Source organism: Carassius gibelio, chromosome B15 (genome assembly GCF_023724105.1).
Source record: "Carassius gibelio isolate Cgi1373 ecotype wild population from Czech Republic chromosome B15, carGib1.2-hapl.c, whole genome shotgun sequence".
Taxonomy (NCBI): Eukaryota; Metazoa; Chordata; class Actinopteri; order Cypriniformes; family Cyprinidae; genus Carassius; species Carassius gibelio.
Genome location: NC_068410.1, coordinates 22,409,339 through 22,433,725, shown reverse-complemented (window position 1 = coordinate 22,433,725; position 24,387 = coordinate 22,409,339). Strand labels below are relative to the sequence as shown.

Here is a 24,387-nt window from a genome sequence, read left to right as displayed (position 1 = left end):
CCTGGAACTGGATCATTTGAGGTTAACGTGAACTGGTTGTGTCCCAATCCTCCAGCGATACGAGTCAAGACACTAAACCTGTTCAGTGCAGCTGTAGACGTCGACTGATGCTGTGGGATAATAAACAGGCCAGCACTGAATTAACTGGCTTTTAAAATCAACACTGAATGCAAACCTTGCACTGTTTATTACTGATAACTACACGAGTCACATATTTGAGGAGAAAGTGTACTGTGCTTGACGTCTCATCATCATCATCATCGTTTATTAACTGAAAACGACAGGTGTGTAGATCCATGCATCTCTCCCGTGGTGTTTTATTGAACACACTAGATGTTTTACATGAATCCTTGACACTAACAGAGGAAGGAGTCTGGATCATCCTGGGATTTTGTATCAACCTTCACATTAAACTTTATATTTCTGTGAATAAAGGAAATGAAGAAGCACAAAGAAATCTTTTCATTATGAATGCAGTGAATGCACACATTAGTCTGTTTGGTGCGTGTGTGAAGAAAGGTTTGCTTTCAGAAATCATTTTATACTAACACAAACCAGAAACCCATGATATAGTATATTATAAATAAATATAACAATCATTTATATAGAGCTCTTTTGTTCTAATTATTGGCATTGTACATGAACATCAACAAATATGCTGAATAAATATCTCTTTTATTTACACGACCAGTCATGTTTTGAACCGTAAGATTTTTAACGAATTCTCTTCTGCTCACAAAGCCTGCGTTTATTTGATTCAAAGTACAGCAAAAGCAGTAATATTGTGAAACATTATTCTAATGTAAATCATCTGTTTTCTGTGTGAATCTGTGTTAAAGTGTAATGTATTTCTGTGATGCTCCGCTGTATTTTCAGCATCATTCCTCCAGTCTTCAGTGTCACATGATCTTCAGAAATCATTCTGATATGATTTGCTGCCAAAGATTAAAAAAAAATCTAATTGTTCAAAAACTTTTTGTCTGGCAGTGTATATTATAAATTAATCTCATAGTAGGTCATTAATCAGCTACAGGTTTTGACACAGGATCAGATAAATTTTCTAGGATACACAAAAGTGTCTCAGAAGGCCAAATTGATACAGTACTACAAACTTGTATTAGTCTTTAATCATCATTATAATCAATCGGTTTGCTGCACTTCTTCTTCTTATTCTTCTTGTCTACACATTGACAGGAAATGTGAATAATAATGTAAAAACAACACTCGACTGCTATTCAAGTCAAGAAGCATCGTTGTTCAGTATTTCCTCAAATAGATCACGGAGCGGAGCTCGAGTGAGTTCAGTGTCTGAGGCTGAGCAGCAGGCCTCCTCCGAGCAGCAGCAGGAAGCCCACGGTCAGCTCGTTCATCTTCATCCGGGTCCAGGTTCGGAGTGCGTGCTGCTGCTGCTGACGCGTCTGCTCCCGCGCGCGTCTCATGCGCTGCTCGCGCTGCAGCTGCTCGCCGTAGTGCGCCTGATAGAACGCGTCGAAGTCGAAGCGCGTTCTCGCGTCAGGGGCGCGTGAGGGTGACGGTCTCCCGGCGCGCTGCACGTCGGTCCGGTGGAGGATCCCGCGGTCGTACTTCCTCCGGAGGCCGCTGTCCCCGAGAACGCTGTAGGCCTCGGTGACGAGCGCGAACTGCCGCGCCGCATCCTCGCTGCAGTGTTGGTTCCGGTCCGGGTGGTGGATGAAGGACTGTCTGTAATACGCGCTCTTGATCTGCTGCGGCGTGGCGCTCGGTGACACCCGGAGGATGTCGTAGTAGGCGGTGGGGCTCCGGTGCTCGCCCGGCGCGCTGCTGTAGCCTCGGGTCCCTCCGAGAGTCCCGTCAGAAGCGGCAGCGCTCGTGAACTTGTCCGCCGCGGACAGATGATGATGATAAGATCTCCGCAGTGTGATAACGACAGAGAGTTTGTGAGCTCCGCTCCTCAAGCGGCCGCTGACCTCCGCCATGACCACCGCGGATCCGGAGTCACCACTTCCGGCAAAACAAAGATCTGAACCAATCAGAAACGGGCCTCATAGGAAACGGCATACCATTGGCCAGCAGTGTGGGGCTAGTTCAGCCATTTTTTGATGATTAAGCCACTTGTATTTATTTTTATGTATTTATTTATTCTTGCTTGCTTTTCCTGTTGTGTTTAATTTGTTTAGGTTTCCTTTTGATGTTGTTATGCTGCTATTTGGATCTCTTTGAATAAAGAATTGTTTCTTCTGTTGATTATTTGGTGTTTTCTATGTTTTTCAAGCAATAAAAAAAGTAATTTATTACTCATTACTAGGTAACTCCTTTAAAATAATATACTACTTTATTTTATATATATATATATATATATATATATATATATATATACATACAAATATAATTTTTTTTTTCTGGCAACAGCAATGGGTTACACATTACTTTTCTTTCATGCCCAACAGATATTGTAATTGTGTATCTAACCCACAAAATTCAGTTACTCTTTATTTTAAGGTGTTTTTCTTACAGTGTTATTATACATTAAAATACTGAGTAATATTAATTAACTACATGTGCTTACTACATGGGTTACTTACATGTGATATGCATATTGTTATTATAATAGTAAGTGAATGTAACTTGTTACAAGGTTCCCTAAAAATAAAGTGTTACCCAACATTTTTACTTAAATGTTTTATTAAATTGTATCGAGGACAAAATAAATAATGATAATGATTTATTACTATAACTTTCAAAAGTAATATTATGACGTTACATATAACTTTCTGGCAAAAGTAATTAGTTACACTACTAGTTACATTACTTTTCTGTCACATCCCACAGAAACTCTACACAAAATGTGGGAAACTTTATTTTACAGCTTCTGTTACTCGTTACATATACATAATATTGTAAAAACTATATATTATCTATAATTAAATGCAATTAACCCCAAACCAACACCTCATCCTAACCATCCTTACCATACAGTAAGTGAATGTAGTTAATTAATATTACTCAGTACAAAAAGTGACGTGACATAAAGCCAAGTATGGTGACCCATGTGCCCTGCATTTAACCCATCCAAAGTGTGAACACACACACACACACACACACACACACACACACACACTGAGAGAGAGAGCAATTTAATCCTCAGTCGTGGCATTTCCAGCCCAAGACTCAAACTCACAACCCTAGGATAAAGAGTCAAACTCTTTAACCACTAGGCCACAACTTCCACGAATTGTATACACTGTAACAAGGACACCTTAACCTAAAGTGTACCCAAAATTCTTCTGAAATGTTGCCACCAATATATTTCTGCCTCATCATCATTTCACCAGAAGCCACACCGGATCGCAGTCAGAAGTTATCACCAGTGTTGGTCATCTTACTTGAAAAAAGTAATTAGTTACAGTTACAAATCACTTTTCCCGAAATGTAATTGAGTTAGTAACTCAGTTGCCACATTGTGAAAGTAATTAGTTACTCAGCAAAGTAACTGTGACGTTATTTTTATGTTCTATTATGCTATTACGTCCTATAACATATTTAATATATAAGATGTTTATATTAACTGATTGAAGAAAAAAAACACTTAAGTATTTTAGAAAATGTTGTATTTTTTTTTTAACGCAATATAATGCAGCCTGCCATATGATATGCATAGAAATAAAAGCATATAAACAATAAATATTGAAAATAAAATTCAAGTACAAAATGAAGACGAACAAATTTAAACTTGGGTAAAAAGAAATAAAGGGAAACCTGGGCATTGCAAATCTCTAACTGTATATTAGGCCTAAAGTTATTGCACAATAAACAGAACACGATCCAACTAAAGAGAGCGTCTTGCGTGAGTGATTTCAACGTTAAATCAATGCATAGACGCGAATAGACAACCTCCGAAAATCAGCGGAACACATTTTTAAATAAACCATATATTTGAGTTTAAAACAACTACATTCTCGCATTAAATACTTTTAAAACTACATTACATGACACGATAATAGTAATATTTAGAATATTTTCTGAATAAAAATGGTGGTTGAAAATGCTGCGTGAACTCAACTGGCAGAAGACCAAGGAAGTCATAAAACATTCTGTGCCACAAGTCCCAAGCAAGATAACCATCCAACCAACACTTTCACAGAACAGCTTTCAACATCACCACTAGAACAATTATTGACAATTAGTCAGCTGCAATTATGTCTTGACCCCAAAAAAATTCTAACAAAACGTTTCTCAGTGGTTTACAGTAGTATCAAATGTACTTAAAAACATACTAAAAGTTTACCAAAGTTTGACTCCAAGAAAAGCCCCGTTTTTCAAAATGGCTGCCACCAGGTCCTTAAAATGACCATTACTCCTTTGTATTCCTCCTAGACCAGAAATATTGGTGCCTGATACATGTTTTTGCCATTTAATATTATAACTAGCATATTTGCATGAAAGATAATTGATTACAAGTCCAATTATATATTAAAGCAATTGGTTACAAGCATATTTATGGGGAAAATATGTACAATTTCCCTTAAGTACATGCAGGTACATGTAAAAAAAAATAGAATATCATGTAAAAGTTATTTATTTGTTGTAATTTAATTTAAAAAAGCAAACCTTTTATATTCTACATTTATTGCACATGCACAAAATGAAATATGTAAATATGTAGTTTTTGTTTGAGTTCTGATGGTTACGACTTACAGCTTCAGTATCTCAAAAAATTAGAATATTTTCTCAAAGATCAATCAAAAAAAGATTTACAAAACAGAAATGTTCAAGATCTCCAAAGTAGGTTTAATTATGCTATCAATACTTGGTTAGGGCTCCTTTTGCAATTTCTGTCTGTGGTACTGCAGGTTGCTTTGATGGGGCCTTCAGCTCCTCTGTGTTGTTTTTCAGATGTTACTTATCTTCCTCTTCACAACACCCCATAGATTCTCTGTGAGGTTCAGGTCAGGTGAGTTGGCTGGCCAATCAAGCACAATAATATCATGGTCAGCAAATCACTTGGAAGTGGTTTTGGCACTGTGGGTAGGTTGTGAGGGTTTTGCACTTTGTTTTATGTTTTGTTTCTTGTGTCTAGTATCAGTCTAGGATCCCTCGTCAGCCTGGTCAGTCTTATTTTGCTCAACTGTCCCTCATGTATTTTCCTCCTTATTTATAGTGCCCCTAACCCTTTTGTGTTTGCTGGTTCATGGTCATTCACACCCTCTCTGTCTCTGTATGTGGCTGAATACGCGCCCGTGTCTCCTTGTCTGGTTGGTCTTGTGCCCTTGTCTAGTCCTTGTAGTTCTATGTTTTTGTCTTGCTCCTTATTTTAGTAATTTGTTTGTTCTTGCTTTTGGCTTTTATTTGTAATATTTATTTGGCTTTTCTAGTCTTGATTCTTGTTGGTTAAACTGGTAATTTCTTATCTTCTTACTTAACCTTTTATTAGTTAATTGGCTTATATCTTTCCTCGTCTTGAGTTTAATTTGTGTTTTTGTGGAGCTTTGTCCTGTCTAGTTTTGTTCGAGTTCCTGACCTGTCCCCGTGTGTCCTGCCCTGGTTCTACCTACCTGGCACTTGGTCTGTTTCAGAGTCAGTGGTTAACAAGTGTCTGAGATCTGCTCTACGGTGCCTTGTGTGGTCTTCTCCATCAGCCTGGTTTTGCTGCCCCCTCTGTTGCCGAGTATTCTGCCAGTTGTTTCCTGAAGCTTTCCCAGTGGCCTCCCCTAGCTGTTCCTGTTAACTGTTATCATGTTGTGTTATCTATTGTTCACTTCACTACCCTCTTGTATCAGTCTGTTTTGTCAATAAAACCTTATTACCTCCCAATGAAATTGGGTCCTCCCTCCTAGATCCCTGACATAGGTGCTAAATTCCTGCTGCAAAATTAAATCAGCATCTCCATTAAGCTTGTCAGCAGATGGAAGCATAACATGCTACAAAATCTCCTGGTAGATGGCTGCATTGACTTTGGACTTGACAAAACATAATGAACCAACACCAGCAGACACGGCACTCAAATCATCACAGACTTCAGAAACTTCACACTGGACTTTGGATTCTGTGCCTCTCCAGTCTTCCTCCAGACCTTGAATTCCAAATGAAATGCAAAATTAACTTTCATCTGAAAAGAGGACTGTGAACCACTGAGCAACAGTCCAGGTGAAATGCTTCTGATGTGTTTTTTTTTTTTTTTTGGTTCAGGAGTGGCTTGGTTTTAGGAATGTGACAGCTGTAGCCCTTTTCTTGAAGATGTCTGAGCTTGATGACTCTTGATGTACTGACTCTGGCTTCAGCCCACTCCTTGTGAAGCTCTCCCAAGTTCTTGAATCTGCTTTTCCTGACAATCTTCCCAAGGCTGAAGTCATCCCTGTTGCTTATGCACCTTTTCCTACAACACTTTTTCCTTCCAGTCAACTTTCTATAAATATATTTTGATACAGCACTCTGTGAACAGCCAGCCCTTTCAGCAATGACCTTCTGTGGCTTAACCTCCTAGCGGAGGGTTATGATGATTGTCTTCTGGACAACAGTCAAGTCAGTAGTCTTTCCCATAATTGCGGTTGAATGTTCTGAACTAGCCCAGGAGGTACCAGTATTTATACTAATAATTAATAAAACTAATCAAGCTCAAAATTGAATATTCAAATTTTTTGACATACTGAATTTTTTTCCCCTAAGCTGTAAGTCGTAACAAACAGAATTAAAACAAAAAATAACAAAAGTTTACTTTTTTAAATTAAATTGCAAAAAATGAAGAACTTTTCTTTTAAGTAGTCAAGGATGAATTTTTTTGAGCAAAATGGTATACACTGTGCTGCCAACAACATTACAATGAGTCACGCAATATCAAATGTTAATATTCTATTCTACCATCTTCTGAATTTCTGAAAATGGTGAATTTAGGTTTGTTAGGTTTAGTATAATGCCATATTTACATTCTAAAACATCTATAAAGGATGCATTACATATTAATTACCTAGTTAAAATTTAAAAGAGTGACCATTTTAGAGGTTTCACACACAGGCCTCTGTTCGGGCTAATACAGGGTTGTTTATGATCAAAGTTATGATCAAAGTTATACAACTCCAATTTAAGTTACTTTTGGGTGCAATAACTTTTACATCGAATGTAAAGTCTGTGTTTTAGCAAAACAAGTTACATGACAAAGGCTAAATTGTTTACATCTCTGGTTCACCCCAAACAATGATAAAACCTTACAGTATTCACAAGATCATGTATTTCATAAGTATGTAATCATGTCAGTGCAATTTAGACAAGTCCAATGGATTCACAGACCCAGAAAACATGGGGTTAGACACCAAGATTACTTGACTAAGTCAAGTATTGAAGGAGTTAGGATATTTTAAGGGCTCCCTGCCCATCTTGGACGCCATCTTGAAAATTACACCTTTCTAGTGGTCAAACTTTGGTAAACTTTTAGTATGTTATTAAGGACACCTAATACTACAAAAAACAGCTGAGAAACCTTTTGTTAGAATTTTTTTAGGGTTAGGTGTTTTATTTTCATATATGCAGCCGTCTAAATTTCAATTCGGAGAAGAGATTGTCAAATTTGGGGCAAGTAATTGAGATGCAACGCCGGACATCACATGTAACCCCATGAGAGTAATAAACAAGATCCTTGGATTGACTTCCCCCACCTACCAGAATCAGACTGAAATTCCTAAAGGGGGTCCTTTTAACCTCTGGTCTCCACAGAACATCTTTGTCAGAGAATGACACAGAAACTGTCTTTTCTAGATATAAATGGACCTAAAAGACTTATAAATGAATCAGTCCATCGCTTCACTCCATATTCATTTGTGTAACCCACACATTTGACTATCGTGTTATAATCACTTATTGTGTATGTCTTTTAATAACTATTGGATAGCTTAAGGATACATGTTCTTGTTTGGTGTGTTAGTTTTTTTTATCTGTTAGCTTGAAACAGTCCTGACCATCAGTTATTTGTCAAATGAATCATATTCTTGTTATAGGGATCATGTCCAAAATTATACCCTTCAACAGCGGGAAAATTCGGACCACATGCTTGATAAGATAACATATGATTTATGATACCCCCAAGCCAAGACAAAATCTGAGTGGTCAAGACACTATTTGAGGTGTGGCCAACAGGCCAGTTTAAATACTTAGGACACCATAACATTTTGCTTTTTAGCTTCTAGCTTTGCTTCTGCTATTAGTCATGTATGCTTTTAGTTTGCTTTTAGTTTGTAGCTTTGCTTCCTAGCTTTTAGCTTGCATTTAGCTTTTGCTATCAGTCATGTCTGCTTTTAACTTTTAGCTTCTAGCTTTGCTTCTGCTATTAGTTATGTATGCTTTTAGTTTGCTTTTAGCTTTTAGCTTGTAGCTTTGCTTCTTAGCTTTTGCTACTACAGCCACCTCATGAGCAGAGAGGACGGCTATTACTTCACCAACCTGGTAAAGGATCCACTGTCACCTCGTTATAGTCAATATCACAAAAATAGTGCTGTTTTTTTCTCAAAAAATTAGCGTGATTAGAAATGTGATATTGATTTTATACAAAGTTGACAGATAAACAAGAAGTTAATATTAAGAGAATTACATTTAAGACAATATATTGTCTATTTTTTGCTCTATTTTGCCAACAAAAATTATTCAAAACAGAGCCACAGTGCTGTTTTGCATCTCTGAGCAACATGAGGGTGTTTAGTTCCTGATTGATTCATTCGTTAAATGATTCGGTTCAATCAAAATGACTCGCTTATTAACAGTGACTTGCTGCCACCTGCTAGCGGTTTTAATTTCACATTTAAAGTTTCAAATATTTAAAATATCAGTATTCATCATTTTATCATATGTTGACAATATTAAAATATTAAATGCATGTGTAACTGCAGGTTTAATGCCATGCATTAATCAGTGTGTAAATGCCATTTTAGATGAAGCTTCTGTGTTTCCTCTGTGTGACAAAGCTGACCTAATTGTCACTGCTGGGCAACACTGGCACACACACGCACACACCTACACTTAAGCAGAAATACTTACCTTTGTAATAACTCACGCTCATTTCCCTCCTGGTGTTCCGCCGTCGGCAGCGCGGGTGCACACGCACTCCCGATGGCACATATGTGTTGGACATTATTTCATTTTCCCCCTCCACATCCGTCAATATTCATAACCCCGGACATTTCACACACTCACACTGCACGTTGTTTGATGTCGTCTTGTCTAATCGGTGTTTGTTATGTTGAATTGGGCGTGCGATGGTCGGTGTTCCGGTGTGAGACGCTGCCAAACAGAGCGATAGAGCGGCGATCACTTATGACGTCACTGACGGCGCCGCGCTGCCGCAGCGCACCGGAAACCAGCCAAACCATTGTTTTATATTAGTAGGGGGTACCTTGTTTTTGCGTGTATATAAATTAAATGGTTGAATGTAGTATTTTTGTGTTTAATGTTTTATTTGTTGATTTATGTGTTTTGAGTTTGTGTTTAGTATTAATTAATTGTGTAAAAGTAGAAATGCCTGAAGTAGTGGGGTTTTTACCATCTGTTATTACCTGTTTGAAAAGTCCCATTTGAAGGGGGTGGAGTCTGTCCTATATAAGGGCAGGCCAGAATAAAACTTATCACTTGTTTACCAAGTCGGAGCGAGAGAGCAACTGTGGTGCCTCAAGCGATCTTTTTGTAATGGCTGTATATTGTGGATACTTACCTGTATATTGACTTTTTTCATTTGGATTATTCCCTCTTTATTTTTCTGTTTGTTGTTTCTTTGGTACTTTGTTCACCTATATATATATTTTTTTCACCATTGGACTGTGTATATTTTTTTGGCACTGTAAATAAATTGCACTTGCACATAAGTGCTATTGCGGGCTGAGCCATCATTTAACATCTTTTACGGACATTCACAACGTCCCCAAGCGAGTGGTGGTTCTCGTTTTATCACATATGGTGGCAGCGGTGGGATGGCAACCCGCAAGACAGCGCCAAAAGGTAAAAAACCCAGGACGGGTTTGCGGTCCCAGGGGAAGGTGGTGGCTGAAAAGGATGTTACCTGGGATTCAATGGAATCTACAGAGGATGAAGAGGCAGCTACAAGGCTTCCTGAAGCATCAGCAAAGGCCAGTTCACCACAGACCAAGCCCTTCACAGCTGGTGAAATGTCTGGTGAAGGAATGATGTCTCTGATGCGCAAATTCCTGGATGCACAAGAGGACAGGGAAGAGAGATATCTGCGAGAGCTCCGTGGTCTACGAGAGTCCATTGTACAGTCAGCACGGCCTGCAGAGACCTCGTATGACATAGATAGTCTGCGGATGGACCTACCAACTCCGGCAGCACAGAGAGGACCTACACGAGACAGGCAAGCACATGTCCTAGACTCCACAAATGTCCCAGCACCAAGTCAGCCAATGCAGCGGTCTGAACCAAAAATGCCAGCCCTTCCAGCAGGGGGAAGACATTGAAAACTATCTTCGGCGGTTCGAGCGGTTGGCCAGGACCTGGGGGTGGCCTGAGCAGGAGTGGAGCTTTCGACTTGTCCCCTTGCTGACAGGGCAGGCACTGGAGGCATACTTAGCAATGGATGAGGAGAAGGCAGAGGTGTATGCTGATCTAAGGGAGGCACTGCTGGAGAAATTTAACATCTCACCAGAAACTTACCGCCAGCGCTTCCGAGTGTCCTCTGTTCCAGCGGGAGAGTCACCAACAGAAACTTACCATCGCTTGAGGAATCTGTATCGACGATGGATACGGCCTGAGGAGCATACTAAAGAGGAGATTGGTGAGGCTATTATCCTGGAGCAGCTTCTTCGTGTACTTCCGTATGATACTCGCACATGGGTACGGGAGCATGAGCCGATGACAGGCCTGGCGGCAGCAAAGCTGGCTCAACAGTACATGAATGCTCACAGGGGAGGCCTGCGCACTCAACCACCAAGAGGTACTGTACGTTCTGTTTCTGATCGCTCTGGGGCTGAAGCTGAGAAAAGTCACGCTGATCGTATAGACCATGCACAAGGACAAAAATCATCTGTGGGCAAGGGACTAATTTGTTTTTATTGCCAACAGCCTGGACACAAAGCATCAGTGTGTCCTGTGCGAAAAGCAAAATTGACTGGATTTTGTTATGTTCCCAGAGAGGAAGACAATGCTAGAGACTCTGTAGAGGAGAGTCAAAATAGGTGTAAGGTGACAGTTAATGGACATTCGTTGCAAGCTCTTTTGGACACTGGTAGCACTCTCTCTCTGTTAAAACCATGTTTTGTGCCAAATGTAAATTATGTGAGCACTACCGCTGTTCAATGTGTACATGGAGATGTAAAGCAGTACCCTAGAGCTGAAGTTGTTGTTGAGGTGTATGATCAATTGTACTTGTTAAATGTTGCCATAGTTGATAACTTGCCAGCTGATATGATTTTGGGTCAAGACTTGCCAGTACTAAATGATCTGTTACAAACCACCAAAGACTCTGAAACTGTTACTCCCTCTGCCACTGTTGAAGTGTCATGTCCTGTTGTCACCTGGGCACAAGCCAAGGCAGGTCTGCAGCCACTGCCGGACTTGGACAGTAGTCTGTTGCAGGGCGGCACAAAGGGCCCTAGGAAGTCACGCCGACAGCGGCGTCTAGAGAAGTACATGGGCACCCCAGTTTCTAAAACCTCTGTGGATGGTCTTCAGGTTAGTGGCTGGAGGATTCCGGAGGACATTGCGAAATTACAAAGGGATGATGAGTCTTTAAAATCACTCTTTGAGAAGGCAGGGTGTGAAAATGCAGCTAATCTGTGCAATGAAAAATATGTTGTGTTAAATGGAGTGTTGTATTTGCAGACAAATGATGTGACACGTTTAGTTGTTCCAACATGTTGCCGCCATATTGTCTTACATTTAGCACACACTGTTCCCTGGGCTGGCCACCTAGGACAGCAGAAAACATATGCACGCATTAGTTCACGGTTCCACTGGCCTACACTATACACAGATGTTCAGACATATTGCAATACATGTGCCATCTGTCAAAAGACCAGTGTTGTTTCCCAGCGGGGCAAAACACCCCTGCATCCTCTCCCTGTGATCTCTTCTCCTTTCAGACGCATCGCCATGGACATCGTAGGCCCACTTGAACGAAGTAGTGCAGGACATCGGTACATCCTGGTGGTCAGCGACTATGCTACAAGATATCCAGAAGCGTTTCCACTCCGATCCATCACAACGCCGAAAATCATCCATGCCCTCGTCCAAATGTTCTCCAGAGTAGGCATTCCAGAGGAGATCCTGACAGACCAGGGAACTAACTTCACCTCACGGTTAATGGGGCAACTATACCAGCAGCTGGGTATCAACGCCATCAAGACGACCCCATACCACCCTCAGACAGATGGTCTGGTGGAGCGTTTTAATCAAACCCTTAAGAACATGCTACGTAAGTTTGTTGCCGACACAGGACGGGATTGGGACAAGTGGCTGCCTTTTGTGCTTTTTGCCTACAGAGAAGTACCTCAAGCCTCAACTGGGTTCTCACCATTCGAACTGCTCTATGGATGGCAAGTGCAGGGACCATTGGACCTACTGAGAAGAGGGTGGGAAGACCCTGCATCCAGAACGGAGGAGAAAGGCATAGTGCAGTATGTTCTAGAGATGAGAGATCGACTTGAGCGGTACAGGGAGCTGGCCAAAGAGAACCTGCAAGAGGCACAAAAAGCTCAAAAACGATGGTATGACCAGCATGCAAGACTTCGACAGTTCCAGCCGGGGCAGAAAGTTCTACTCCTATTGCCAACATCATCGAATAAGCTGTTGGCCAAGTGGCAAGGGCCATATACCGTGGTCCGCAAGATGGGGCCAGTGACCTATGAGATCCACCACCCTGACAAAGGGAAAGCTAAACAAACTTACCACATAAACCTGTTGAAGGAGTGGAGAGAGTCGACCGGTAAGGCAACAGAGACGTCACTTCTGGTACGGAAGTTGGAGGATGTGGAGGATGAAGGTTCAGAGGCAGAAGCTCAGAGACAGACGTCAGTGGTGAGCTTGGATCACCTAGATGACGTGAAAAAGGAAGAGCTACAGCAGCTGGTGAACCAATTTCCTGCTTTGTTCCGCCAGAGACCTGGTCGGACTGAAATGTGTCAACACACCATACACCTGACAGACCCAGCACCCTCAAGACAGCGGCCTTACCGTGTTCCTGAAAGGTTGGTGGAACCTCTAAAGGAAGAGATCAAGATGATGAAGGAACTAGGAGTAATAGAGCCCTCGGTGAGTGAATGGAGTAGTCCCATGGTCATAGTTCCAAAGAAGGATGGGACACTGCGTGTCTGCATCGACTTTCGCAGGCTGAATGCGCAATCAAAGTTTGATGCCTACCCAATGCCACGAGTGGATGATTTGTTGGAGAAAATTGGACAGGCTCAGTTTATCACCACCTTGGATCTGTGCAAGGGCTACTGGCAGGTGCCCCTCGATCCAGCCTCCAGACCATACACAGCGTTCCGGACCCCACTGGGGTTATACCAGTTTACTGTCCTTCCGTTTGGCCTGCATGGGGCACCTGCCACATTCCAGAGGTTAATGGATCGAGTCCTCCAGGGCTGCGAGGAATGGTCTGCTGCTTATTTGGACGATGTGGTGATCCACAGTAACTCCTGGCCTGAGCATCTTCAGCATGTGCGACAAACCTTGGAGAAGATACAAGCAGCTGGGTTGACACTGAATGTAAATAAATGTGAGTGGGCGCGTCAAGAAGCTGGATACCTTGGATACCACCTAGGCAATGGCCAGCTGCGACCACAGGTGGACAAGGTGGAGGCAATTCGGCGGAGCCCAAGACCCAGAACAAAGAAGGAGGTGAGGTCTTTCCTAGGGTTAGTGGGCTGGTACAGAAGATTTGTGCCAAACTTTGCCTCAATTGCAGTACCCTTGACGGACTTACTGAGTAAGTCAGTAAGCAATCCAGTTCCTTGGTCTGAGGATTGTGAGACAGCATTTAACACTCTGAAAGAAAAGATGTGTTGCAGCCCAGTCCTACAGAGTCCAAATTTCTCAAAACGGTTCCTTGTACAAGTGGATGCTTCAGCTACAGGAATTGGTGCAGTGTTGGCACAAGGAAGTTCAGGAGAAGAAAAGCCAGTTGTTTACCTTAGTCGCAAGCTGTTGCCCAGGGAAACCCGATACTCTACGATAGAGAAGGAATGTCTTGCCATCAAGTGGGCCCTTGACAGCTTACAGTACTACCTCCTTGGACGAGAATTCGATCTGGAAACTGACCACAGAGCATTGACCTGGATCCAGTCAATGAAAGATCATAATGCCAGAGTTACAAGATGGTACCTGTCCTTGCAACCGTACAACTTCAAGATACGACATCGCCCTGGCAAACAAAATGTGGTCGCCGACTACCTGTCCCGGTTCCCCGTCAGTGCGTCGCTTGGAGAGGGGGAAGGTAATGTGACAAAGCTGACCTAATTGTCACTGCTGGGCAACACTGGCACACACACGCACACACCTACACTTAAGCAGAAATACTTACCTTTGTAATAACTCACGCTCATTTCCCTCCTGGTGTTCCGCCGTCGGCAGCGCGGGTGCACACGCACTCCCGATGGCACATATGTGTTGGACATTATTTCATTTTCCCCCTCCACATCCGTCAATATTCATAACCCCGGACATTTCACACACTCACACTGCACGTTGTTTGATGTCGTCTTGTCTAATCGGTGTTTGTTATGTTGAATTGGGCGTGCGATGGTCGGTGTTCCGGTGTGAGACGCTGCCAAACAGAGCGATAGAGCGGCGATCACTTATGACGGCGCCGCGCTGCCGCAGCGCACCGGAAACCAGCCAAACCATTGTTTTATATTAGTAGGGGGTACCTTGTTTTTGCGTGTATATAAATTAAATGGTTGAATGTAGTATTTTTGTGTTTAATGTTTTATTTGTTGATTTATGTGTTTTGAGTTTGTGTTTAGTATTAATTAATTGTGTAAAAGTAGAAATGCCTGAAGTAGTGGGGTTTTTACCATCTGTTATTACCTGTTTGAAAAGTCCCATTTGAAGGGGGTGGAGTCTGTCCTATATAAGGGCAGGCCAGAATAAAACTTATCACTTGTTTACCAAGTCGGAGCGAGAGAGCAACTGTGGTGCCTCAAGCGATCTTTTTGTAATGGCTGTATATTGTGGATACTTACCTGTATATTGACTTTTTTCATTTGGATTATTCCCTCTTTATTTTTCTGTTTGTTGTTTCTTTGGTACTTTGTTCACCTATATATATATTTTTTTCACCATTGGACTGTGTATATTTTTTTGGCACTGTAAATAAATTGCACTTGCACATAAGTGCTATTGCGGGCTGAGCCATCATTTAACATCTTTTACGGACATTCACAACGTCCCCAAGCGAGTGGTGGTTCTCGTTTTATCACACTCTGCATTGTAAAGATGAATTTTGTTGATATTTTTAATTTGCTTGATAACAGCCCAATGTCTTATTATAATTGACTGATAAAATATACAAATTTTACTCAAATGATAATGCACACTTTTAGAAAAATAAAAAAGGGTTTTAAGGTAAAAATTACCATAAAAGTTAAAAATAAATTTTAAACTCATTGGAAAATATTAATTTCTGCTAAATAATGTGACAGTGGGGTAAGCAAAATAATGTTATTTCAAACACAAAAAAGATTATTTAGCTTGTTCCAAATAAGTTTGACTTGGTTTTTTTTCTGAAAACGAGAAATAATTTTCAGTCGTCTAGAAAATCCTTTCTTGATTTAAGTATTTTTAGATATTTTGGCTGTATTTAACCTCCTTTCTCATGTTTGATTAAACATGTTTAATGAAAGTAAAAAAATTTGTTTTAATTATTAACTTTCGTGTTGGCGTTCTTTATTTTAAAAGTAATCTCTATGGTGTTGGGCATTTCCTTCTTTCTTTTTTTGTTCTTGGACATGTCCGGTGCATCGTCTCCGCCGGGTCCCAAGGCCGCTTCATCTGGCCACAGCTCACAGAACGGCTTTAGAGAGCCAAGGACAGCGGAGGAAACAGACCTGATCGAGTGGAGCGACGGTCAGGAGCTCTCCGTGCTGGGCTTGTTGGAAGAGCCTCCTGTTCGGACTCACACCTCCAACACATGATGGGCTCTGTTCCTGTAATGGGACTGAATGCATTCACACTTCGGGTGTGATGATCAGCGATTATAGGTTTGTATTACTCCAAAATGGAAGCAAATAATAAGAAAATAATTTGAATTCTAGTTTTAGGACCATCACAATTTTTCATGGTAGTGTAAAAAAAACAAAAATTTATAAATTATATTATATTACAATGTATTTAAAATTATATTACAATGTATTTATATGTCATCATGGAGGTATTAACTGCACTGTAATTAAAGAGCCACATAGATGGGAAATCAAAAATGACCTGTATTACAGTGTATGATGTAGCTGTCCATCAGTGTAAACAATGTGCAAAGTAATTAAACCAAAAAGTACACAACTTATAAAGTTATTGGCTTCTAAAGTAAGGAGTCGACTCTGAATCGCTGAAACGAGTCGATATAGATTTCAAATCTTTTGCCCATCTCTATGTACGTCACTAGAACACTTTGCATAATAATCTCCGCCTACCGTCTTGGGAGAAACTGACCTCTGACCTGCCCCACCCCCCACACAGACGCTCTGTTAGGTGTGAGAGCATCATGTCGAGGAGACAGTGTGTTTTTAATTGTAAAGGCGAGTTTGTTTTATTTTCACTGTCAAAGAATGAAGATCAGAAGAACCAATGGCTAAAATTCATTTTCACCACAATACCAGAGCAGTACAACAAATCCCTTTTGTTGTGTTCACAACATTTCACTGATGACTGCTTTTCTAATCTTGGTGAGTACAGCGGGATTTTTAAAGCGTTTGGCCATAAAAGAGGGTTCACTATCAACTTTATTTAGACCAACGAGCATCTCCGAATCACAACGCGAAGTATGATTATGAAGTTATGTGTCTGTTTTCTCCCGAGCGTCTTATCAGTATGTGTGCTGTCTGCAGCCTGTCTGCGCTGATCTTCATTTACAAACACGTCATTAAAATGAAGTGTAACTCAGTGAATACTCAAAGAAGAGACATGAGAGAGATATCTATAGAAAGCTTGACATGTCTACTTTAAAACTAAACAAGTGCTGCTAACAGATATTCTGTGATAAAGTAATCCATATAAAAACAACGCGATGTCTGTTTTTCACGTCTCCCTTCACTATATCTAATGTGACCAAGATTCAAATTCAAACTGAAGCGCGCGGCTTGAATACACACACACAGAAGAAAAAGCAGCGAGACTGTTCAAGTTTTTTATTTTACTGTTTGCTTCGCGATGAGAGGAATAAGACATAATTCACCCCAAACAGATGCTAACGCATAGTTTACCGTGAAGTTGTGTGCGGAACAACCAATCAAAGCTGACTATGTCAGTTGACCAATCAGAACACAGTATGCAATCGAAAGGTGGGGTTTAAGGAAACTGAATCTTTTGAACAGCTTCGCGCGAACCGTTTGGGGATCTCTGAGAATTGAGGTAATTTTAAAATGATATTTTGACAAAATGACAATGTTTTTTAACCTTGGATGGATTTAAACCTAATGTACATGACTTATAAACAGTGATAGGAAGCTTATAATTTTCATCTTAATGGCTCTTTAATTTGAGTAAATATAAATGTAAAAAAAAGTGTATTACATTACTGAGAATCACTACTGAGAATGAGAACTACAAAGAACAAGAGATATGTTTTATGCCATTTTGAAAATAATGTTACAATGCCATCATAAGTTTTAAAAAATAAGCATAATTTATATTGGTTATATTGGGAATGTTTTCATTAAAGATAAAATGATATAGATTCTCTTCTCTTCTTCCTTTCAAAAAATTCCTGTTATTTTTAATTGGAGTGTGAATTTAGACAGATGGTGGGGATTAATTCTAACTAGTTTCAACTTATTGTTTCTTGCACTGATTTCATTGCTTTATGCAGCTCACTGAATTATGAAAATGCATAATTTATTTCAGTTTTGCCTCAACTTAAGAGTTTCAACTCAACTTCCTCAAGTTTTCTGGCCATTATTATTGGCATTAGTGGTCTTTTGTATTGAGAATTAAAAATAAGGACAGAACCGGTGTTGATAAAGCTGATAAATAAGATTGGTAAAGCAGCTCTGTTAATAGTATAGTTGAGCCACTCCCAATCCGGTGTGAAGTCATCTTTACTGGGATCATTGTTTTGATAGGATTTGAACAGTAGTTATGCTACAGATGAGCTTGTGGTTTAATGGACACCAGCACATTAGTAAACAAGATTTAACTTAGTATAACAAATTAATTTTTAACATGGTACTATTTAAAAATGTATTTCTTTTTATCATATTTAACTTTGAAGAAATGCTGTTACAGAATGAAAGACAAACTGATTTAGTGATTTAGTGAGTTAATTATTTTAAACACTTTTTGACCTTTTGTACTATGTAAAATATTGCTTATGCATGCAAAGCTACAGTTTTGTTGTGGTATGTGGTATCCCATTATGAACAGTTTGTAACTCCATCTAGTTATCTACTGTAAATGATCTGGGTATGAAGCCAGAAATATTTATTATTTAAACAGTTTAAAAAGTCTACTGAAAGCACTGGTGTTTAATTTGTTTCCACAAACTATTAAAATGAGTTTTGGTAAAAATAAATAAATAAAAGGCTTGGTAAGCAGTGGCTTTTCCGTCGTTCTGTCAACCTGTTAAGATACTATTAATACGTTCAGCACCAAAATACCAAAAATATATAAAAAATATAAGTACATTTTCTGCACTTATTTAAAGAGGCTTAAATGTAAACAGCCACTGCTATGATTGGGTAACATTTTTGTGTATGGAATCAATGCTACAAGTTTTTTACTACTGTTTTTACTTCTACTACTGCCAAGATAAACTATCCATGACAATATGCATATTAAGATCTACTCCTATTATGTAAAAATTCGCAGCTCTGGGCATTGTAGCCGATCACAAACATCTTTTTTAGAAAATATGTTTTTTATGAATTTGTCCCACAGCCTAGCATTGCCACAAGCGTTGCAGAATAAATTTATTGCTTTAAATCGTGATTTGTAGTTTCTAATATAGCACATTGATTATATTAGGTTAGGGCTGAAATGATTAGTCGACATTATCAACAAATATTTTTGTTGTCGAGTAGTTGTTTGATTTTTATTTGACCTAATTTAGAGCCTGCAATAATGTGGTTTGACCAGTGTGGCGCTGTAGCGCAATACTGTAATTCAGCTCTCCTCGATGCAATTCAAGAGAAGAAGAGAAACAGCACTCAGCGCTGCTTTAGAGAAATGCACAGGGGGCAAGGAAATCGACCGGAAGTTGAAGTCGGGTGGGGGCTGCCATCTTTTAGCAGAACTTCACTTGCGTTAGCATTCCCATTGACTCCCATTCATTTTGGCGTCACTTTGACAGCGAATAACTTTACATCTGAAGCGTTTAAAGACTACGTTTGTCCATTATTTATTTCTAAAGATACACGACAAAGTATAAAGGGCTCCATTACCTTCTATGTTACATTATGGCCCCGTATAAACAGTTTTTGTAAAAAAATAGGCTAACGATTGCGTCATAACCACTCGGCTCTCTGTCGCATTACCGTACAGACAGGTGGAGAAGCTCGCAGGCAATTAACTTAATATGGCGTACTGGCGTTACATTTTAAAATACTATACAAAATAATTAATCAGAATACTTACTCTTGCTCACTCACGACAAAGAACTCCCCGCTCAAGCTCACCGTCTCTGCAAGATTAACGATGGCAGTTTGCACGCACAGCTACTAGAAGATTTACATCTGTCAGACAGGTTGCTGACGTCGTCAAGCTTCGTTTGAGTCTGCGCGTCAGAAACAGAAGTGCTAAAAAACGCTAAAACTGGGCTTCATTTGTCTCAGTTGAGTTCCAATGGGGTCGCTGTGTCCATTTCTTTTCCTGTCTATGGAAATGCACCCGAGCCAAACTAAATGCCGTTTGGATATGAAAATATATGACGCTCGCTTTCCTCTCAATAACGAAATAAACAACAACAAAAAACGAAGCATGTCAATAGTATTTTATGCAATACCTTAAATCAAGCAGCTTTACGTATTAAACATTATTATTCATATTATTATTAAATATTTGATTAAAGTGATAGTTTGGTTTGCAGAGATCAAAGCTAAATCTAGCTCAGGACTGATTTGATTATCATAACCCAGTAAGGTATTTTAAGAGAGATTACCAGTCAAAAGCTTTTGAATGGTAACGTACATTTTTTTTTCTTTTTTTAAAGAAGACTCTTCTGCTTAACAAGCCTGAATTTATGTGATCCAAAATACATCAAAAGCAGTAATATTTTGCAATATTTTTTACAATTTTAAATAACTGCTTTCTATTTAAATTTATTTTAAAATGTGATTTATTCCTGTGATAAATTCCTGAATTTTCTCCAGTCTTCAGTGTCACATGATGCTTCAGAAATCATTCTAATATGCTGATTTGCTGCTTAAGAAACATTTATTATTATTATTATTATTATTATTATTATTATTATTATTATTATTATTATTATCAATATTTAAAACAGTTGAGTACATTTTTTTCAGGATTCTTTGAATATAAAGATCCAGAGATCAGAATTTATCTGAAATAAAAAGCTTTTGTAACATTATACGCAATATAATTTTTTTTTTTTTTTTATTGGGGTGGTGGGGATTATTGTTCAGATAAATGCTGATCTTCTGAACTTTCTATTCATCAAAGAAACCTGAAAAAATTACATTCAGCTGTTTTCAACATGATGATAATAATAATAATAATAATAATAATAATAATAATAAATGTTTTTTGGAGCAGCAAATCAGTATATTAGAATGATTTCTGAAGGATTATGTGACTGGAGTAATGATGCTAAAAAATTCAGCCTTGAAATCACAGGAATAAATTACATTTTAAAATATATTTAAATAAAAAAAAAAGTTATTTTAAATAGTAATTTTTTTAATGTGTTTGCTGTACTTTGGATCACATACATGCAAAAGATACTTCTTTAAAAACAATGTTACTGTTCAAAAATGTTTGACTGGTAGTGTATATTATGAATAAAATGGTTTATCCAAACATATTACAGTATTACTAATTGCAAGAGTTGAATAATCAAATTCTATTGATTAATCAGTGAAATAATCGACGATTAGTCGATTAATCATTCTAATAATCTTTAGAATAATCGATTATCAAAATAATCGTGTGTTGCAGCCCTATATTAGATGTTTGGTTTGTTAGGAGGACAATATTTTTTCAAGATACAACTATTTGAAAATCTGGAATCTGCAAAAAAAAAAAAAAAAAATCTAAATATTGAGAAAATCATCTTTAAAGTTGTCCAAATAAAGTTCTTAGCAATGCATATTACTAGTTTATATATATATATATATATATATATATATATATATATATATATATATATATATATATATATATATATATACAGTAGGAAATCTATAAAATATCTTAATTGAACATGAACATGTTGACCTAATGAAATAGTGTAAGGAGATTAACCACATCTTACCCTTGGATAAATATCCCAGCATTCATGAGGGCGAGTCATTCTTACTTTTATTGAATATATGCATAAAGCTGAATTTCTTTGTTGTGCTGGTTTTTCACCCTGGAGGATGGGTGCTCTTGTAGACACCTGCTACACCTTCAGTTACAGAACATACAATCATACTGACCTGTCACTTTCAAAACAGTTCTGGAGCAACAGAGGTTCGCATTCAGTGTTGTAGTAGTAAACAGCTGGTTTTAGTTATTTTGACTCTTGATATGATGGCGTTTACCTCAGGGATGCAGCGTCATAAATTGTACTCTGCCCAGTCTATTCCAACTCATGTGACTGTTCTGAGGAAAGACCTCGAGTGTGGGTAAAATGAAAATATTTCTTATTTCTGCTTTTACATAGTTGGTTACACAAACAATCTCGATTTACATTGAGTGCAACAATTAAAGGGATAGTTCACCCAAAAAGGAACATTATGTCATTAATGACTCACCCTCATGTCTTTCCAAACCCATAATACCTCCATTTATCTCCAGAACACAGTTTAAGATATTTTAGATTAAGTTTGAGAGCTCTCAGTCTCTCCATTGAAGCTGTGTGTACGGTCTACTGTCCATGTCCAGAAAGGTAAGAAAAACATCATCAAAGTAGTCCATGTGACATCAGAGGGTCAGTTAGAATATTTTGAAGCATCGAAAATAAATTTTGGTCCAAACAAACAAAAAAAAACGACTTTATTCAGCATTGTCTTCTCTTCCGTGTCTGTTGTGAGCATGTTCACTGCAGTGTAGTGATATCCGGTTCGCAAATGAATCATTTGTTTTAACCAGTTCTTCTTGAACCAGTTCACTGATTCGAACTGAATCGTTTGAAACAGTTTGCATCTCCAATACGCATTAATCCACCTAGTCCACATGAACAATGAGCCGAGCCAGATAACGAACAAAAGATTGACTCGTTCTCGAGTCAAGAACCGTTACTGTCAGACACGTCCAATTCGAGAACCGAGGAGCTGATGATACTGCGCATGTGTGATTCAGCGTGAAGCAAACCGACACACAGAGCGTCTGAACTGAACTGATTCTGTGCTAAATGTTATGAGCGCAGGTAAACCGAAGGCTTGAATCAAGGGCAATCATCGCAAATGATGCCATTACGTTGAGCGCAAAAGAACCGATGAACCATTTTCTTCAACCGGTTTATTGACTCGAACTGTCCGAAAGATCTACTGGGGATCCGAAAACCAATGCAACTGGTTCTTGACTTGAGAACGAGTCAGTCTTTTGTTCATTATCTGGCTCTGGTTAAATCGAATGATTCGTTCATGAACCTGACATCACTACACTTGAACGCGCTCACAACAGACCCAGAAGAGAAGAGAATGCTGAATAAAGTCGTAGTTTTTGTTATTTTTGGACCAAAATGTATTTTCGATGCTTCAACAAATTCTAACTGACCCTGGGCAGGTCATTGTTTTGTTGGGTGTAACACACAGCTGTATGTAAATGGGAAAGGCCTTATCATAGGATACTACATCATAAAAACAACACTTGGCAGGCACCTGCCTCATCCTCCAACACACACATAACATTAGGTTGGAAAACAAGATGCTGGGACATATACTAAACTGTACCTGCAAAGGCAAAGTGAGAATTATGGATCTGGACCTGTTATGTTTTATGTTGACTTCATAATGTAAGTAGCTACAATATAAAAATTGTATCTCTCTGTTTCAAAAATCAAATGAGCTTCCTCATTTTGCCTTAAATGTCTCATTAGTCTTTGGAAAAGGACTTTAAATTGGGAGAAATCAAATTTCATTTCTGTCTTTGTGTTCCAAAATGCTTCATTTTTAGGTCATTTTTAAGTATAATTAATCCATAAGCCAGGTTCCTGATGATGATGCATTAGAGCAAGATTCAGATAAAATATTTTGGCTTTGGTCACAATTTATTTTAAGGTCCAGTTCTCACGATTAACTAATAGTGTTCGAGCCCCCAATAAGAACAGAAAGCCAAAATAATTTACCATTAAAGGAACACTCCGACTTTTTAGGACTTTAGCTTATTCACAGTATCCCCCAGAGTTAGATAAGTCCATACATACCTTTTTCATTTCAAGTGTTATTAGACGCACCCACCACTAGCCTAGCTTAGCACAGAGACTGGATGTAAATGGATAATGGTAGCATAGTTATCCCAATAAATGACAAAATAATGCAAACATTTTCCTATTTACATGTTGTGATCTGTATAGTCACAGCGTGTACAAATAACAAGTCATTTTTAATCATATGAATACTGGGAACTATATTCTCACTAGGCGTAGGAGCACAGCTAACGTTACTTGGGCGGAGTGGCTACTTGGGCGGAGTGATTCGCGCAGCACACGAGACGCCCTATTGATGGTTCTGTCAACAAAACAAACGTGACTAACTAGCTAGACGTGACTCGTGATCATGGCTGACTTTGAGCAATTGTCAGAACAAGTAGCCATCGATTCAACAGGTCAGCGATTTTGGTTAGAATTCTATGAAACATCATAATATTACCTGGTCTCCCCTGTTTATTGTCGCAGCTCTTTACAATACAGCGAACACCCATGATTGTACACTATAAATTTACTATCTAGTAATTGCTGACTCTATTACTCCAACTCTGAGCGAACACTCTGCTCCTCACCACGGCGCGTCTCATGTGCTGCGCTTATCACTCCGCCCAAGTAGCCACTCCGCCCAAGTAACGTTAACTGTGCTCCTACGCCTAGTGAGAATATAGTTCCCAGTATTCATA

General features: G+C 39.0%; 2 protein-coding genes across 2 annotated transcripts in view; one reads left to right on the top strand and one right to left on the bottom strand.

The window, feature by feature from the left end:
* Window positions 1–609, top strand: part of LOC127973097 (SH2B adapter protein 2-like) — an 18,900-nt gene extending 18,291 nt beyond the window's left edge. Inside the window, exon 9 of the mRNA XM_052577151.1 lies at window positions 1–609. This exon is cut by the window's left edge and continues 2,064 nt beyond it. The gene's annotated coding sequence lies outside the window, so the exon portion shown is untranslated.
* A 488-nt stretch (window positions 610–1,097) lies between these two features.
* dnajc30b (DnaJ (Hsp40) homolog, subfamily C, member 30b) lies at window positions 1,098–2,216 on the bottom strand. The gene has a single exon (XM_052577185.1). The coding sequence runs from the start codon at window positions 1,953–1,955 to the stop codon at window positions 1,302–1,304; it is 654 nt and encodes a 217-aa protein (XP_052433145.1). The 5' UTR covers window positions 1,956–2,216; the 3' UTR covers window positions 1,098–1,301.
* Window positions 2,217–24,387: the final 22,171 nt, after the last annotated feature.